This window comes from Chinchilla lanigera, unplaced genomic scaffold (genome assembly GCF_000276665.1).
Source record: "Chinchilla lanigera isolate Chin_1 unplaced genomic scaffold, ChiLan1.0 scaffold00047, whole genome shotgun sequence".
In the NCBI taxonomy this organism is placed as follows: Eukaryota; Metazoa; Chordata; class Mammalia; order Rodentia; family Chinchillidae; genus Chinchilla; species Chinchilla lanigera.
The window spans coordinates 1,742,708-1,762,223 of record NW_004955448.1 but is presented as its reverse complement, the minus strand read 5'-3'; the positions used below and the strand labels follow the sequence as shown (position 1 = coordinate 1,762,223).

Genomic DNA, 19,516 nt, shown 5'->3' with positions numbered 1-19,516 from the left:
CAACAAAAAAGGCCTGGTGTGGTGGTACACACTTGTAATCCTAGCACCTAAGAGGCAGAGGCAAGAGAATTGCCATGAGTTTGAGGCCAGCCTGAATTACAGAATAAGATCCTGTCTCAAACCCCACACAAAACAAAATAAAACAAAATTACTCTAAGTGTAGGGCAGAACTTAAGGAACTCTAATAATTTACAGCAATATTTAAAATAACTTCTCAATTTCTTTAGTGTAAAATCAGTTTCTGATACTCATTTTTAATTTTAAGTAACTAGACACTTAAGTCATGGTATATCTGCCCCTTTGGAGGTATCTGTAGCTATCTCACTGTTATCATGACATCAAAAGATTTATTAATGGCATTTATTAATGACACCCACATACACGTCGTTCAGATTATGCCAGTTATATTCATGTCTATGACACACATAAGACAGAATGTTGTAGAAATGAACACTAACTTTTCTCCGTTGCCCCAGGCAAACAAGGTCCCATCCTTACTAAAGGTATAAATTTTGCAGCTTTTCCCAGATTCCCTGAAAATGACAAAAAAGCTTAAATTAATAAACATTCTTTTCAAAAATGATTACAAAGTCTACAATCTATTAATTTACTAAAAACTTACAAAAATTTTATAAGAATACTCCACAAAGCATTAGCCTGCCAAAATACTTATCTTTTTAGACACCAACAACCCTTGTAAAGTAAAGTGGAAACTAACATTATTCCAACAGACTAGCTGGGCATGGGAGAACATGCCTGTAATCCCAGCACTAGGGAGGCTGAGGCAGGAGGATCATTGCGAGTTCAAGGACAGCCTGGACTACAAAGTGAGCTCAAGGCCAGCCTGAACTGTATAGTGAGACCCTGTGTCAAAAAGATTAAAAAAAAAAAAAAAAAAAAACCACCAACAGATTAATCTTAAGAGAGAAACAGATCTGTTTTGGGGTTGAGTAACTGGTTTGTGTGGAAACCACAAAAATATAACTGAGTTTGAAAGTTACCAGTTGTCAGCCCTGACTTTACAAAGACTGAAGAATTTCAAAAGGGAGATTTTGTGGTCCAGACTATCCACACAGCACAACAGTGATGGACAGAATACATTCAAGTGGTCAACCAATGTCCCTAGATTTGAAGGACAAAGACCATCAATTTCTCATGTATAAAGACAGAACTTCTAACAATAATAAGAAAATATTCATATTAAAGGTCACTGCAGGATTCTGTACAGCATCTGTGGAAATCCAACTACTTAACAATCCTCTTATCAAGTAACCAAAACTGTATAAGATATGTGAAAGGTTACATTTAAAAAAAAATTATTACAGCAAAAGATACACTGTCATTAATGCCCTGTAAAATATTCCCCCTTGCTTTGAGCACAGAACATGTGCCACTTTCTGAAGCAGCTCTGGAAGCTCTCTTTCAAGTCTTTAGTTGGTTGTAGGTACTGTCATGGCCGCCTTGATTTCCTCAATCAATTCAAACCCTTTCAGGATCATTTTGACTTTGGGGAAGAGCCAGAAGACAAGTTACAGTGCTAGACCTGCTGAGTAAGGTAAATAAGGACACATCACAACGTTATGAGCCTCCCTCTCTGCTGGATGGCACTTGGGAGATACATTCGCTGTACTTTTGATCACACCTCATAAAGACACTAAAAATTACCACAGAGGGCTAGGGATTTAGCTCAGCAGCACAGCGCCTGCCTGGCAAGCATGGGGTCATGAGTTCGATTCCTGGTACCGGAAAAAAAAAAAATTACCACAGACAGTGGCAAGGACAATGGGAACAGTATGTTTAAAGCATGTTAGAGGGGCTGGGGATTTAGCTCAGTGGCACAGTGCCTGCCTGGCAAGCGCGAGGTTGTAAGTTCGATTCCCGGTACCTGAAAAAAAACAAAAACAAAAACAAAAATAAAAATAAAAATTAAGAAAAAAAATAAAGCAGGGCAGAGTACTCTGAGGGGGATTAATGGCAGTGTCTTTTACTGTAAATATTTTTTTTAAACACACACTATATTTTTTAATCACTCCTTGTAAGTCCTATATCTCTCTACTGGAGATGGTCCTTATGAATACATCTCCTACTAACGATACAGACTCAAATAGAAATGTGTATGTGTGTGCAAGTACTCCATGAGTGTAGCACAGTATCACATGAGAATTTTATGGCCAAAATATAATTTCAGTTGCTGAATAACAACTGTATCAAGAATAATACATTCTTCTTAAACTGAACATTATCTTTGCACTCACTTATCCCAAGATGACATCTGTGTTTCTGCAATCACTCAGTAACGGTAACTTATATTTGTGCAACTCAGTTCCAAAACTTAAAGCAAAATTTTATAGTTATCTTTGTTCAATTCCTCCCAGGTTTTGGCCTATCATTCTGATCTACTCAGGGCTACTTAAATCTTGATTTCTCTTTTAAAGTATTAGTTACTCACTGATTTACATAATGTGAATTATAAAATGTCACTTCTAAGCTATCATCTAAATTATTTATAAGAATGAGCTCAGAACAAAATTCTGTAGTTCAACATTCCACCACGATCATCAGCTCATTAATTAGCTGACTTCAGTCTTATCCAGTGACAATTCTGTCATCTTCCAATCCAAAGACTTGCTCATTTCTCAGACACTTGGCTAAAATCTCATTTACAGTACTATTATTCTGATGTGCCTGGGAATTTATGCAGAAAGTAAATGAGACAAGCGTGAAATAATTCACTCAATATGGTCATCCTGACTCCAAAAATCACCTTCTTATCTCAACGATCATATGCCTTTTGTTGGAGATAGGATCTTGTAGTCCTGGTTGGCCTTGAACTCACAGCAAAGACTGTCCTCAAATTCACAGGGATCTTCCTCCTTCAGCCTCCTGAATGCTGGGATCATAGGCATGTATCAGCATGCCTGTATAAACCGTTTCTTTTAAATATAGTATTTAAGACTAAAGGGAAATTTACTATACAACAGAGCCCAGAATTCAATTCTTAACCTTGGCAACTGGGAAGTGTTGTCTATTTCCTTCTAGTATACTTTTTACATGAGAAATATAAAAAAAAATAACAGAAAAAACTATGAAAATCTACCCATCCATCCATTACCAACCTTGAATATTAACTCAAAGCCAATTTGGTTTGCTCTTTTATTTTTAATGCCAGACTACTTTAAGCAAAAACCAGATGTTACATCTTTTTATTCTACTTCAGTATGCATCTCTAAGGATTACTTCTGTGTGCAGTACTGGGGATTAAACTCAGGGTCTCTGTACTGAGCTACATCCCTACTTCTTTTGACCTTTTATAGTTGAGACAAGGTCTTACTAAATTGCCCAGGTTGGCCTGGAACTCAATCCTCCTGCCTCAGCCTCCCAAGCAGATAGGATTACAGGCATGTGCCGTGGTGTCCAGTCGATAAGGGTATTTTTAAAACACAATGTAATCCATGCCACTCTGTTTCACAAAACTCACTCCTTACTATTACCTAATACCCAGTATTTGAATTGGATCTCAAATTGGTTTTTAAAAAAGTATTTGAATTGGATCTCAATTGGTTTTTAAAAATGCTCTCAAGGGTCCTCCTAATGCAGTCAATTTGAGAACTATTCCTCTATAAAACTAGTAACATTAAGTTTTTAAATCCTGTTAAAACCTTCATGTAAATTGTTTGGTATCTACTGCAACTCACTGGGAGACACATGCAGCAATACGTCCTTGTTCTATTCCTAGTGATAGTAAGATTGTACTGGATTCAGTCACGTGGCTTGTCAGACCCACTCAACTCTTCCTCTTCCCAAACCACAACTATTCAGTCAAGTGACACGGCCACTGCACCTCCTAGCACCACTGGCTGTCTCAGACCACAGGAGTGGAGGTCATATTTCGCATGGGTTCCATCATGCCCACTGCAGCAGGTAGGAGAGCAACTCTGACTCCCAGCTTCAAACCAAACACGAGAAGGCTGGTTTTAGGTAATTTTCTTCTTCCACACCAACCTGTTTTGAGAAGGGTTCCACAGAGCTTCTCTAGAGGCATTTTGCATGCATGACCAAGAAACGCTGCTATATCCTGTGGATCCTTGGTCAGGTCAGTGTATTCCCACTGCTAGCTTTGGCTCCCTGTCTGCCTCACTTCCCCTTTCCCCCTCCCTTCTGTAACCTCACCAATACAGTGTAGCACATAACTGCAATGCCACTGTTAGCTACAGGAATGCTTCTCAAACATTAACACACATATAAATTGTCTGAGGATCTGGTTCAAATACAGATTTTTAATTTAGGAAGTTTGGTAAGGCCTGACATGTTGTAGGTCTACGATGGCTCACTGCTGATGCCAACATAGCTGGTTTTGGGCCCACATATCCTATAGCAAGGCTCTAGAGAAGTGGGCCTAATAAATGGTTTTAGCATCTTTTGATGAACGCCAGACTAAATCACTGGGTTTTTGTTGTTGTTGTTGATTAATTTTTTTGAGACAAGAAGCTCAGGCTCTCCTTAAACTCACCATGTGGGTAGGCTGGCCTGGAACTCCTGCAATCCTCCTGCCTCACCCTCTCAAGTGCTGGTATTACAGGCAAGTGCCAGCATGCCTGGCTTAGACCACTAGTTTTGAAAGTTGCTCCCCAGATCTGCAACTCAAGTCTTATCTGAGGAGTTATTTAAAATGCACTATCCCTTATCCATAAATCAGAAAATTTAGGGTAGAGAGCCAAAATTTGTGTTTTAATAAGCTTTTCAAATGATTCTTTTAAAAAACAGCAACAGCTTTTATTTTATTATTATTATCATTATTTTTTTGGTCTTTTTGAGATAGGGTCTTGCTATGCAGTTCAGCTCGGCCTTGAGCTCACTCTGTAGTGCAGGCTGGTCTCGAATTCACAATGATCCTCCTGCCTCAGCCTCCCGAGTGCTGGGATTATAGGTGTGTGCCTCCCGAGTGCTGGTAGTTTTTTATTTTATGAAAAAATAAGTTTCATAACAAAAGAAGAGACTAAATAGTTAATACATTGCATATTGTTATCTTCAAAGCAGTTACTCAGACTACAAGACATAAACCAAAATGATTCTTTTTTTGGGGTCTTTTTTGAGACAGGGTCTTACTATGCAGTTCAGGCTGGCCTTGAGCTCACTCTGTAGCCCAGGCTGGTCTCGAACTCACAACAATCCTCTGGCCTCAGCCTCCCGAGAGTCGGGATTATAGGTGTGCGCCACCACACCTGGCCAAAATGATTCTTGTAAAACTTTTTTTTTAAAAAAACTTTCTTTTCAATGAACTAAAATAAACTTGTAGTATAAATAAAACAACATATGTATGAAATATTTTTGTGACAACAGAATATACAATTTGGGGAAGTATTTGAACTATTTCCTATTTATCTCACTTCTATTTTGTTCCTTATTTGTATGTGTGTGCATATATAGTGTTTCTCATAGAAGAAAAACCACGTGATATTCACGCTCATGTGTCTGACTTATTTAACATTATGTTTCCTTTTCTTTTTTTGAGACAGGACCTTGCTATGTAGTTCAGCCTGGCCTTGAACTTGTGGCGATCCTTCTGCTTCAGCCTCCCAAGTGCTGGGATTACAAGTGTGGGCTACCACACCTGGGAAAATTATGTTGTCAAATTACACCCATTTATTCACAAATGCTTCAAGTTTATCTTTCTTTATGGCAGTGTGGTACTCCACTGTGTATAATTACCACATTTTCCTTATCCATTCTATATGTTGTTTCCAAGATCTGTCTACTATAAATTGTATTGCTATAAACGTGGGTGTGTGTGTATTCCTATAATATATCTTTTGGGAAAACACCAGGGAGGAGAATAACTGGGTCAAATGGAATTTCTAGTTTTAGTTTTCTGAGCAATCTATAGTGGTTGTACTAGTTTACATTCTCACTAACAATGTAAAAAAGTTCCCTTTTCTGCCGGGTATAGTGGTGCACATCTGTAATCCCAGCACTTGAGAGGCTGAGGCAGGAGGGTCACTGTGAGTTTGAGGCCAGCCTGGGCTGCATAGTGAGACCCTGTCTCAGAAACAGAAAGTTCCCTTTTCTCCATATCCTCACCAAGATAGTAGGTTTTTTGATGATAGCCATTCTTTCTGGGGTAAAACGGTACCTCTGTATAGTTCTACTTGCATTTCTCCGATGCTTAAGCATGCTAAACCTTGAGCATCACTGGCCCAAAGTCACGATTTCTTTAAGATTACAAAATGGTGATTGTCTAATACTGTTATTCCTCTTCTGCATTTATTAACTTGAATTCTTGTTTCTAAGTAACAAGAAAAGACTCCATGGAGCACCAGTGCTGGTGAGGTTCCTTTTAGCAAGAAGTGGAACTGTACTGAGAGCTCACAACCTATGACGCATGCATATTCACTGCTACCGGGTCCTCACTGTTTCCAGGACTCTTCAGTTAAGAGAACTATAAAATACACGTATTTTTATGAAAAGAAACCATGAGTTTGTACGGATATATGCAAACCTCTCTTCACTTTCATGCTAAAAAAAAAGAAGTTCCTCATGATGTTAATATAATTATTTACTTACTTTATGCTATGATAGAATCAAGTGTTTCCCTAATGGCATTAATATATTTACTTATCTTATGCTATAACAGATTCAATTGACAGTACCAATTTGCAGTTAAGAATTTCAAAGATTTTCATATGGTTATATCTTGATATAAAGGCAGGGTCACTTGTTTCAGTCTTCTATTTTAATTCGTATTTAATTTCATTACTGAAAACAACTACATGGTCCAGAAGTTAAAACTATATATACCAAAGTTCATTTGCAGATATATGTCCTGCATCCTGTAATTCTCTCTACCCCTATAGTAATCATTTTGGTTAGTTTTTGGTTTACCCCTCCATCATTTCTTTTAGGGAAAAATATATTTAGTTATCTATGTATTATGCACATGTAGTCTATAACCTTCCTTCTTTACCTGATTTTCTTTTGTCTGTTCGAGACAGGGTCTCGCTACGCAGTTCAGGCTGGCCTTGAGCTCACTTTGTAGTCCAGTCTGATCTCGAACTTGCAACGATCCTCCTGCCTCAGCCTCTCAAGTGCTGAGATTACAGGCGTGCGCCACCATGCCCAGCTCTTTATCTGACTTTCATTCTTCCATTTCATGAAGATTAGCAGTGGTTTGACTATTACCCTGGCAAGTTTTTCTCATTCCTTTAGATAAAACTCTTCCAAACCAAAGGCCTAAACTCAATTACACTAATGCCTACACTTTTCCTTTGTATCATTTCCCTCCATTTTTTAAAATGGCTTAAGCAACTGTGTCCAAATCTGAAGATAATATTTTTTGATAAAGAGTATGCATTCTTTCCATCTTCTGTCAATATTACATATTATGCCCTAAGAAACAAGCTTATTGTTTTCTTTGCTGTTTAAAATATACCAACAATAAAAACAATTTAGAATGTATTTATATTTCCTATAACGGCATTTAACAAAATAATCCATACCTTGGAAATACAGTGCTTTCTGTAAAATGTGGTGGGCCATTCACCATATACAGTCCTTCTGATCCTCGGACTAAAGAAATATAATGGAAAGAACCACAATTATTTAGCTAACAAAAACTCAAATGTATTTTTAAAAAAGCTTTCAAAATGTTAAATCATTACACAGTTCATGTACCACAGAATGTTGGCATTAAAAGGGCACACTTCCATACCCTATTACATAGAAGCATATCACTACTGAGAAACTATGTAACTTTTATAAATAAAAACAGGTCACACCTGTAATCTCACTTACTTGGGAGGCTACAGCAGGAGGACTACAAGTCTGAGGCCAGTCTGGGCAACTTAGCAAGACCTTGTCTCAAAATAAAAAACATAAAGGAGTAGGTACATAGCTCAGTGGTAGACTGCTCCTGGATGTGTCCCCAGTTACCATAAAAAAGAAAAAATTGAGAGAAGATTACCACCTGGGGGCAAAAGCAAAGGTGAACATCTCTGAATTGATATTGGAGAAAAGCAATTACCCTAAGGCTGAGGGCAAAAGGTAAAGTCTGAATCAAGAGGATACATGAAAAGAAAATCCTACTGGAATTAAATCTAGTCTTTGGGAGGTGTGTGACGGGAAATAGGGCCTCTCCTAGATCACAACACCCTGGTGTACTTGCCGTCTTGGGAGAGGACAGGACTGAGGGAGGGCCCTCCAGTGATCCCCTGGCTCATGGAACAGACCTGCAATTTCTCTAACTACTCTACAGGGCACAGCCAAGCGAGCCACAAGCAACTCCATAATTCAGACAAGTAGAAAACGGGAGAACGGGGTAGAACAAAACACCAGGTCCAGTAAACTAGTGTTACAGTGCTTGCCAGCGATGGTGGGATTGCAGGGAGAAGATTTACCCAACACAGAAAAATTAAGTCGCCCATTGCTCTACATACAAATGGGGGACATTCAGCATGCTACACCCTACTTTGGTGAGCTCTCACAGGGGCCCCTAAACTTCCTAGCTGGGGAACGCAGATGACAGGCAAAAAAATATGCTGGAGAAAAGACAGCCTCTTTAGTAAGTGGTACTAGGAAAACTGGTTATACACATGCCAAAGACTGAAGCTAGATCCATATCTCTCACTACTATTAATCTAAAATCAAAATAGTTCAAAAATCTAAATATTAAAACTGAAATACTTAATCTGCTGGAAGATAAACTAGGTAAAATCTTGGAGACATAGGCATACACAAGGACTTTCTGAACAGAACTTCAGTTGTACAAGAAATAACATCAAGAATCAACAGAGGGGATAATACCAAATTAAGAAGTTTCTAGCCAGGTGTGGTGGTGCACATCTGTACTCCCAGCACTCAGGAGGCTGAGGTAGGAGGATCACTGCGAGTTTGAGACCAGCCTGGGCTACATAGTGAGTTCAAGACCAGCCTGACTGCACAGTGAAACTGTCTCAAAAAGACAAAAAAAAAAAAAAGCTTCTGTACAGCAAAGGAAATAACCAACAGAATGGGAAAATTGTTTTGCCAGCCACTCTTCAAAGGACTAACGTCTATATGAAGAACTAAAAAAAAAGAAAGAAAAAATTAGTCCCCGCAAAAGATCCAGTTAAAAAATGGGCAACTGAAATGAACAGGAACTTCACAGACATGCAAGTGTCAGAAAAACACATGTGTCCCCAGTTACCATAAAAAAGAAAAAATTGAGAGAAGATTACCACCTGGGGGTATCAGCATCTCTGGCCATTAGAGAAATGCAAATTAAAACAATACTGAGATTTCATCTTACTCCAGAAAGAATGGCAACCACCAAGAAATCATATAGTAAATGCTAATGCAGGGAAAAAGGAACTGTTGTACATTGCTGGTGGGAATGTAAATTGAGTACAACCATTATGGGAGTAAGTATGGAGATTCCTCACTAAACATAGAAATTCCATTCAACTCAGCTACTCTTCTTCTAGGTATCTTCTTGAAAGAGTTAAAGATACCATATTACAGTGACATACGCATACCCATGTTTATAGCAGCACAATTCACAATAGCTAATTCTTGGAAGTGGCCTATACGTTCACTAATAAATGAATGGATGAAGAAAATTTATTCAGTGGGTGTGGTGGCCCATGCCTATAATCCCAGCACTTGGGAGTCTGAGGCAGGAGGATTGCAGCGAGTACAAGGCCAGCCTGGACTACACAGTGACTTCAAGGTCAGCCTGCATTCACAAAGTGAGATGCTGTCTCAAACAAACAAACAAAAACAAAAGAAAATGTGCTATTCATTTATAATGAAGTCCTACTCTGCTATAAAGAATAAATTTGACTTATAGGAAAATGGACTTTCCTTGAGACAATGGTAAGCTTGTGTCTACACAAGCTTAAATATCAAATGTTTCTCTTATATGAGAAAGCTAAAATATAAATAAATCAAAGAACGAAATAAAAGATAGGTAATAGGAAACAGAGAGACACATAGATCTTTTGCAATGGGAAAAGGACCAAGAGATGGAGAAAGCAAGAACACAGGACAAAGGGAAAGTAAAACAGATGTGTGTGCACATGTACCACCAACCTCCGTAAATATAACCATTGTGTACCACAAACACATACTAATAAAAATTTTAAAAAATAAATGAATAAAAATTTGGAAACTTTCATTGTCATAGGTACAACAAAGGCATTTACAATGTAGTTTGAAAGGACATGAACTTGGTGGCAGACCTAGGTGTATAACTGGCTGCGAAACCTTGAATATATCACTGTCTCTGAATGGTGCCCTAATCTGTAAGAGGGAAATACTGGAACACAAGATATCTGTACGCTTTATATAAAACACCATGAATACTTAGCATGTATTTAAAATTCTTAAAAACATAAGCTATTAATATAATTACACATTCTAAACTAAGACAATACAATGGCACATTTATTTACTAAGCCCCTAAAGGCAGCAATATCTAAAAAATTAAGTGAGAACAAAGCTCATGATATTTAATCAATAAAATATCTGGAGCATTAACAATACTCTTTTAAAAGGCTGAAGTGGATGTGTCTAAAGCTGACACAAATAAATTGATTCATTAATTCAACTAATGTTTATGGGGGAATGCAGAGAACACTTAGCTCCTAGGTCCTATTGTACATTAAGCACTGGAGATACAGTAGGTAGGAAAATCAGTCTTGGGCATGACCTCATTAACTCAGGATACAGTAATCAATATTTTTTTCTTTTTTGGTTTTAGGAGACAGGGTCTTGCTTTGTAGTGTAGGCTGGGCTTGAACTCTATGTAGCTTAGGCCAGCCTCAAACTTGTGGCATTCCTCTGCCTCAACCTATCTAGTGCTGGGATTACAGGCATGCACCACCACACCAAGCTTCATAATTATCAAATTAACCAAATATATGGCACTATATAATTGAATTTAGTACCACAAAGGAAGATATATGGTGCTACAGAGTAAATGAGATGAAGTTAACATAAAAATAGATCAGTGTCTTAACTACTTTCTCATTGTTAGGACAAAATAGCCAACACTCACAAGTTTAAGGAGGAAAGGTTTATTTTAGCTCATAGTTTGTACAGGCTTCAGCCTATCCTCAACTGGCTCCAAGGCAGGATCACATGGAAAAGGAGAAACAGTCTATAACAAGACAAGCAAGAAGCAGCAGCAGTAAGCCTCCCCTTCCCTTTTTATTCCATTCAGCTACAAGCCTATTGGTTGGTGCTACTTTCACCCAGGGTGGGTTTCCGTCTTCAATAAATCCATACAGTCACACGCAGAATTGTGCTAATCCAATCAGAAGACTAAGCCAGTATCACACACCCATGATCCCAAAAGCCTCACCTGAGAGCACATGAGGCTTAGAGGACCATTTTAGATATAAACTATAACAGGGGAAGTGTCTGTGAGTGATTTTCATGCTGAGATCAGCAGAATGAAAAGCAGTTAATTTAATAAGCAAAGAGTAATTCCATGGCAAGAGAAGTGACAGCATCAGAACTGAATGCAAAGACCTGTGTAGCTGGAAGATGAACCTGGAAAAGAAAACAAGGCTCAGTCCAAGAATATTGGTATCTAAAGTAAGCAGTGTTGGTCTTTATCTGAAGGATGTTGGGAAACCTCAAGTGTTTTAGGCAGATTATTAAATCCAGATTAGAATTTTGAAAAGGTCAGTCTCATACAGCACAGAAAATAAAGTGGAAGACATTAAGAATAAATGTGGAGAAACTTTTTTTAAATGCTTCTGCAATAATCTCACCAGAGATTATAGAAATTTGGACCAATATGGGGCAATAGGGATAGAAATTGGGTAATGAATATGCAATATTGAGAAAATTAACAAGATTTGGTGATGAGTTGATGTTTTACCAGGCAGAACTCTGGCTAGCACCAACTGTATAGCAGCTAAAGAAAGTTTTACAGAGGCCTGTGGCTACCATCATACCTGCTTCCTCTTCTGGTAGATATTCACAAAGCACTTACTCTTTTCTTGGTTATTACAAAACCAGCAAAATTGGTGGACAGGGCCAGTCTTGGCTCAAATTCTAATCCCTATTTCTTTTCTCTTCTCAAGAACAGTCAAGAGGCAGTTATCAGAACACTGATATTCTACCTAAGAATTAAATAGCTCAAATTCAGGTATCTGATGGTGCAAAGTCCAGCAAATAATCTAAAGTTACAATAAAAATAAAAGAAACACTAATGAACAGACAAAATCTATGCCTTATGGAGCTACCAATTTAGTGAAGAGATAAAAAAAGAAGTAAACATACTGCCTTATTTTATTTTATTTTATTTTATTTTTTGGTTGTTGCTGAGACAAAATATCTAACACCCAAAATTAAGGAAGAAAAGGTTTATTTAGTTTATAGTTTGTGGAGGTTTTGGTCTATATTTGGTTGGCTCGAGGGCTACTCTGGCACATGGCAGAGGGCAAATGTTTATGGTGGCAGAACACAGCAAAAACAAGAGCAAAAGGGAGGAATGGTTGGTTGCAAGCAGTCTCTTTTTTTTCCTTTACATTGTAAACAGGTTATCTCCATCAGGGGGTGTAGCAGTCACATAATCTCTATGCCCTCTTCCTTTATAGGCTCAGGATGTATACAAAGTATGTACCCTGGCTCCCTGCAGAGTCACTTAGCCAAACCTCTAAACTCCTCAAGTTGACACAATGTATCAACCATAACACATACATAACTGAACAGTGAATTTCTTGTTAGACATCCACAAATATAGCACTGGATGCCACCCACATGTAAACCACTAGATAGAACTATTTTCCAAAACAATTGGTCCCATAGGCAACTTTGGCCTACAACACAATAGAGCCCAGAAAACCATTGCATATTTCAAAATCCAAACTCCTTACACTACAGCTTACAGGACTTTATACAATCTGGTCTATATATACCTCTATCATGTGCTAGCTATACGGATTTGTTTTTAACCTATTGCTGCATTCGAGATTAACATTTTCCAAGATTTAAAAACTATAAAATTGCTTTACTTATTTATGGTGTTGATTTGGATTAAATCTAGGGCTTTACTCATGCTAAGCTAGGCAAAAACTCTACCACTGAGCTACATCCCCAACTTTAATTCTTTAAAGTTTTCTTACCACATAGTGAGATTTCTCATTGCAAATCAATGATCTGATGTAATATTACATATGATACATTAGAATTTAGAAGAGAATAGGCCATTCTTTTTTGTTTGTTTTTTTTTCCGGTACTGGGAATCGAACTCACAATCTTACACTTGCCAGGCAGGCGCTGTGCCACTGAGCTAAATCCCCAACCCTGAGAACAGGCCATTCTTAATAGTAAAAGTTTTAAACATTTGAAGGATTAATAAAAAAAAAAATTTCTCAAATTAGGGAGTTTATTTGACTAAATTATATTACACCTTATTCCTACATTACGTAACATTTCATCAGCATAGTAAGATTTCTCACAAACTATAGTGGAATCCAACACTAAGAGCTCTCTTTCAGAATTCATGTATAGATCTAGGACAGCAAAATGGCACATTTTCAGTGCAGTCCCAGGGACGCTGCAATGTCATCAGAAAAGGCTAATGCAACCAAACTCTATTCTATTACCCAACTGTAGCTATATTCCAGAATTTATAAAAGTCGTCTTTATGAATCTTTTCTCAGGATATTCAGGGTAAACAGTAGAAGGTTTTTTCATTTTAAAATTTATATTTCAGACCTTTGTCCCAAACTAAGGTGGGAAATGCCCTGCCCTAGTAGTGAGAAAAATAAATTACATTTTATCGGTACTCTTTCATGTAGAATATTAATTCAAGAACTTAGAAGTCAACACTTGGCATTTTAAAAGCCAGTGTGAAAAGTGCCATTCTTTTCTATTCAAGTAATATTCAAAGTCTAATATGGTCTCCAATTCTTGGTTTTAGTATGTTTCTGAGAAAGGAAAATGTTGAGTCAATTAATCAACAGCTTTTCAGTATACGCGCACATTCTAAATAAATCCAAAGGTTACATTTTCTATACATTTATACAACACTCTTCAAATGATAAAATTACTACAATACAGGACAGATCAGTAATTGTAAAAGATTAGAATTGGAAGAAAGATCACACTGTAAAAAAGATAGCACAAGTTTCTTGGTGAAGAAACAGTTCTATATTCTGGTAGTGGTGATTGCATGAATCTACATATGTAATAGGATTTGTTAGTAAATATGTATACGTGTGTGTGTGTGTATATATATACACACACACATATATATATAAACAAAGACATAATGTGAAATCTGAATAAGGAATGCAGTGTAGTAGATATTACTGTACCAGTATCAATTTCCTAGTTTTGACAATATACCATGATTATACAGTACTATATAAGTTATTATAGTTGGGGAAAGTTGGGTGAAAAGGACATATAATTCTATTTACTACTTTTGCAACTTCTGCGAGCTTTTCCCCCACTACACATATGCACACACACACAACTAGTGCATAGTAATCAGAATTTGGGGTTTCCTGTGGCATTTCCTTCCCTTCCCTCCTCCTTCTCTCTCTCTTTGGTTTTTTTGAGACTGGGTCTCAAAACTCGCTATGTAGCCCAGACTGGCCTCAAACTTGCAGCAATCGTTCTGCCTCACCCTCCCAAGTGATGGCGTTACAGGTGTACACCACCGTGACTGGCCACTGTGGTATTTTCATAATGCATGTAACATACTTTGATCATATTTCTCCCTTTATAACCTTTCCTTATGCTCCCTTCTTCCTTCCCCTAATCCTCCTCCTGTCTAATGATCTCCCTTCTACATTCTTTCTTTTTTTTTGTCTTTTGAAACAGGGTCTTGCTATGCAGTTCAGGTTGGCCTTGAGCTTACTTTGTAGCCCAGGCTCGTCTCAAACTCACGATTCTCCTGTCTCAGCCTCCCAAGTGCTGGGATTACAGGTGTGCACCACCCTGCCCGCTTCCCTTCTACTTTCATGTCATCTTTTTGTTCTAGATCCCACATAACATGCAATACTTGTCTTTCTGAGTTGGGTTTATTTTGCTTAACATGCACTAGAGTTCCATCCATTTTTCTATTTTCTGATTTCATTCTTCTTTATGGCTACATAATACTCCATTGTGCATATGTATCATTTTATTTATCCATTCATCTTTGATAGACACCGAGGCTGATTCCATGTCTTGGTTATTGTGAATTATACTGTGGATATCTTTATAGTGTACTTAGTTTAGTTCTTTTGGGTATATACCAAGGAATGGTGTAGCTGGATTATATGGTAGTTCTATTTTTAGTTTTTTACAGAACTTCCACACTGATTTCCATAGTGCTTATACTAATTTACATTCTCTTCAATAGCATATAAAGGTCCCTATCCTCCCTAATTGTCACCAGTATTAGTCTTAAATCATATCAAAATGTTTTTTTGTTTTAAAGTCATGTGAGTTTTTGGTAATACTACTTTGTTCACAATATGGCAAGAAAAGAAATCAATTCAAAGTTTTTTGTGCTTGGGGATACTAGACAATATGTTGACTTATAATCAAATACTGAATAAACCAAGATTTTTGTACTAAGGTAAAAATACTCTATGAGACAGAAGTATTTATCAGAGGTATCATGGGGGTTCTGATACTGCTGATCCCTTGTTATATTAGACAATGCCCTTTGTACACAATGCTTTATAACAGAATTCATAACAACAATCATATTGGGTCATTATAGTTTTATTCATACATATAAATCACTATTCAAAACAACTATTTTGTTTTACATTTCCCTAAGTTGAAACCTCAGTACGAGAAAGTACTTCAGGTCATTTTGGATCTTTCCTTTACTTGCTTAAACAATCAATCTGAACAACTTCTTCATACAAATTTGAATAAATGGATATAAAGTTTAATAGGAAAAATTAAAAATCAAGTTCATAACAACATAAACCATGTTACAAGTTAATGAAAACAAAAATAAACTTGGATTCAACAAATTTTTCAAAAACTGTAACAAGTTTTTCTATATGCAACTTTGTAATAATGAATCCATTTTAATTAGAAGCATCTGAATGTGATACAGTGAACGGAATGTGAAATTAATTTCATAGTGCCTTCACATCTGGTGATTCTGTTTTTGATGATTTAGTCATTTAATCAGAGGGCCAGTGATACATTCTAGAAGAAAATACAGAATTCAGAGTTCTTATTTGAGATAAATTCTAGTTTCACATAGTATCTATTTAAAAACAAGGATTACATTAAATATTGTATCTACATAATATCTTTTCTAACCGTACCAGCCTTTTCAGAGACTTAAATACTATTTATTGCTCTGAGTTAGAATCACTCAACTGGGCTTCAACAGCAGATGTCCTAGGTTATTAAATACACACTGTAATAATTTTTAAAATATGCTTTTTAAAACTCTTACATTTGCTGAACTACATATCAATTTAGGAAAATGACTCAATTTTGAATAAATTATCGCAATGACTTCAACTAGGCAAGCAGATAATATGGATTTCATGTTGCTTTACATGCCCTGAAGTAAGCTCTTCTTTAATAGATACTAATTTCCTTCAAAAACTATCTAGAGGTGAAAACATAACTGGTCCTAATCTTCTAATTCAAAGATGAGTAAGAGCCAAGCCAAGTTAAAGAGATCAGATCTTGACTTTTCTTGGGAAAACTGGCAAAGATATGCTTTCTTTTGGAGCCCTGAGCTGGCTGTCAGCCCTAGAAGGAATTTAATTAACAGGGAACAAAAATGCTAGAGATGAAGAAAAACAGATTTCTGTAGTCATGTGGTTACCTAAAACTAGCAGTACCAACGCTTTTAGATTACATGAGTTAAAGAAAAAATACCTTTTCACTTGCTTTGGCTTTTTATCATTTTCAATTAAGAGTTGTTGCTAATAAAATTTACCAGATAATCTCCAAATTGTTCACAGTTCAAGGAGTCTTTTTTTTTTTTTTTTTTGGAGACAGGGTCTCACTGTGTAGTTCAGGCTAGCCTTGAGTTCACTATGCAGCACATGCTGGCCTTGAACTCTCAGCCTTGAACTCCTGCCTTAGCCTTCTCAAATGCTGGGATTACAGGCAGGTGCTACCACAACTGGCAAATGAGTCTAAATTTATCAAAAGATTTTGGAAGTAAGAAAAAAATCTAAACTGAGACTGTTTAAAACATTAAGCAATGTACTTTAAAGATAAAAAATGGACAATTAAATGGACTGATCTGAACACAATCCTGGCCTTGTCTATTTGCAGTGCGGTTGAACCTGATAAAGTAGTCTCTCTGAGACTAACAATACGAGGATAAGAGAGGAAAACTGAACAGGATAACTTTTAAAGTCTTACAAAATGCCTGTTTATAAGCATTGTAAGAAAACTGTCATTCTGGGTCAATTCGACAATTACTAAAGAGCTATTTGTCACTTCATTTTTCCATTAAGCATTTAGAATGCTTATTGTCTACTAGGTTCTGGACCAAGTATTTAACATCAAGAAGCTTGGAGTCTAGCAGAAGAGAAAAACGTCAGAACGACTAGGTAATTATTCCATATGGTAAGTGAAAAAAAAAATGACATGCACAAAAATAATACAGAAGTAGGAAGAGTGAGAAGAGGCTTCATAGAGCAATATCTGAAATTAATTTTAACAGATAAAGTCTGCCAAATCAACAAAAAGAACAGGATGGTCCTAAGGTGAATAATAGATTGCTTAAAGGAATTAATAAAGTCAGCAGTGAAGGTAAAATAAGGTACCAAGACAAAGAATTAATATTTAAGAGCTACTCCAAAATTCTAAAGGGATCCATACGCTATGCTAAGTAAAATGGAATTTATACTATAAATATTCTCCCCTTTTAGAATTAGCTTAAAGAGGAGAAAATTTACCAGATTCTAAAATGTACAAGCGGCTGGGTGTGGTGGCGCACACCTGTAATCCCAGCCCTTGGGACGCTGAGGCAGGAGGATCTCTGTGAGTTCGAGGCCACCCTGGGCTACACAGTGAGCTCAAGGCCAGCTTGAATTGCATAGTGAGACCCTGTCTCAAAAAGACAAAAAAAAAGTACTAGCTTTTACTAGTTCTACTAACCATGTACTATTAAAAATTCTAAGTAACACAGTTACTTTTATGAAGCTAGAAAAAATAATTATATAATTATGCTACTTAAAATAGCCTATTACCTAGTAGATTATAGTTAAAGTTTGATAAATGTTTGGTGAACGAACTGTAGTAGTCTGACTGAATAGGAGTGAACATGGATCTTAAAATACGGAATGGCAAGACATGGAAAAGCTTTTCAAATTCAAGTCTCAAGTAGATAACCTTTCTTTTAATGATTTTTTTCTTTCCTTCCATATAGTTATTATGACTTAACCAAAGACTTCTTCCCAGCTCAGATACAAAGATCATAGCCATACCCTAGTCCAACATCTGTCCAAAACTAAGTTTATCTTCTTCAACTCTACAAACTCTGTCAGAGCTTTGAAATCCCAGCAGTCTTTACTGTTCTACTTCTAAATGCTCACAACTATTTCAATATCGAATACTGCTACAAGTATCTCTATCATGCTCACTGTACCACGCCATCATTTGAAACCTACACCATCACAGCTTCACTCAGCCTATTGAGTTCCACAGATCTCATTAAGGCAGGAGTAGAGAATTTGCAATGCTTTAAATCTGGGTGTACTTAAAACGTGAAGCCATATGCTTATTTTTGTGTCCATAACATAAAACCAAATGACTCTACAAGAATCCACGCCAAGATCAGTATTGCAGACCTGGGGTCACAAATTCAAGTAGCACTTGCTATTCTGTTCGTGCAGGGGCAGGGAAGAATGATGATGGGTTAAGGGGAGGGGAACACCAGCGAACAAGGTCTTACTTCCGACTGTCACGCTGTATCAAAAAACTAATAGTCTTGTCTTTCCGCAAGCCACAAAAAATGGGAGGTCAGACTCCAAGGCTCGAAGGGCAGTTTTCAAGGGAAAAGACACAAAATAACCTTACTCTATAGAACTTCTCCGTGGAATCTCTGTAGATTCCCTTGCTTGTTGGGAACTCACCTGTCAAGAGCGGCGTGGAGGGCGCCATCTTGTCCCGGAAAAAGAAACCCCTACGCTCGGGTGAAAGTTCAACGAGGGCCGAACCCGGCCCCTACACGTCTCCTCCGGCGTGGAGAGTGCGAGTCAGTGTTTCCGGGATCAGCAGCCTCTGGGTCGATTCACTTCCGGTTGCAGAGCGCGCACGCGCATCTCTGCAGTTCCGCTTCATCTAGAGCGCGAGGGCCGGACTAGGGCGGGTGCGCCGGCCGTCGCCTTCCCTCTCCAGCGGGCGGAGCCTGGGTTCCCGCGGGGCGGGGCCTCCTCGGTGCTGACGTTGGCAGCCGAACCCGAAGTAGTTCGAGGCAGCGGGCGGCACTGTGCGGTTGCTGCGTTTCCTTCCTCTCGCACTCCGCGCTCCCCGCAGCGGCCGGAGCGGCGGCGCGAGCGCGTCCCGGGGCCCGTTCTCGTCCTGCGGGCGCCCGCCT

The 19,516-nt window shown here is 37.8% G+C and overlaps 2 protein-coding genes across 2 annotated transcripts in view; one reads left to right on the top strand and one right to left on the bottom strand.

Moving 5' to 3' along the window:
- Eif2a (eukaryotic translation initiation factor 2A, 65kDa) overlaps positions 1 to 19,164 on the bottom strand; it is a 38,342-nt gene extending 19,178 nt beyond the window's left edge. Inside the window, exons 1-3 of the mRNA XM_005393010.2 lie at positions 19,053 to 19,164; positions 7,494 to 7,563; positions 459 to 533 (exon numbers count right to left, since the gene is read on the bottom strand). Coding sequence (XP_005393067.1) covers positions 459 to 533; positions 7,494 to 7,563; positions 19,053 to 19,080 — 173 coding nt within the window. The 5' untranslated portion in view covers positions 19,081 to 19,164. The remainder of the gene's footprint in view (positions 1 to 458; positions 534 to 7,493; positions 7,564 to 19,052) is intronic.
- A 252-nt stretch (positions 19,165 to 19,416) lies between these two features.
- Positions 19,417 to 19,516, top strand: part of Serp1 (stress-associated endoplasmic reticulum protein 1) — a gene marked incomplete in the record, with an annotated part of 4,566 nt that continues 4,466 nt past the window's right edge. Inside the window, 1 exon segment of the mRNA XM_005393009.2 lies at positions 19,417 to 19,516.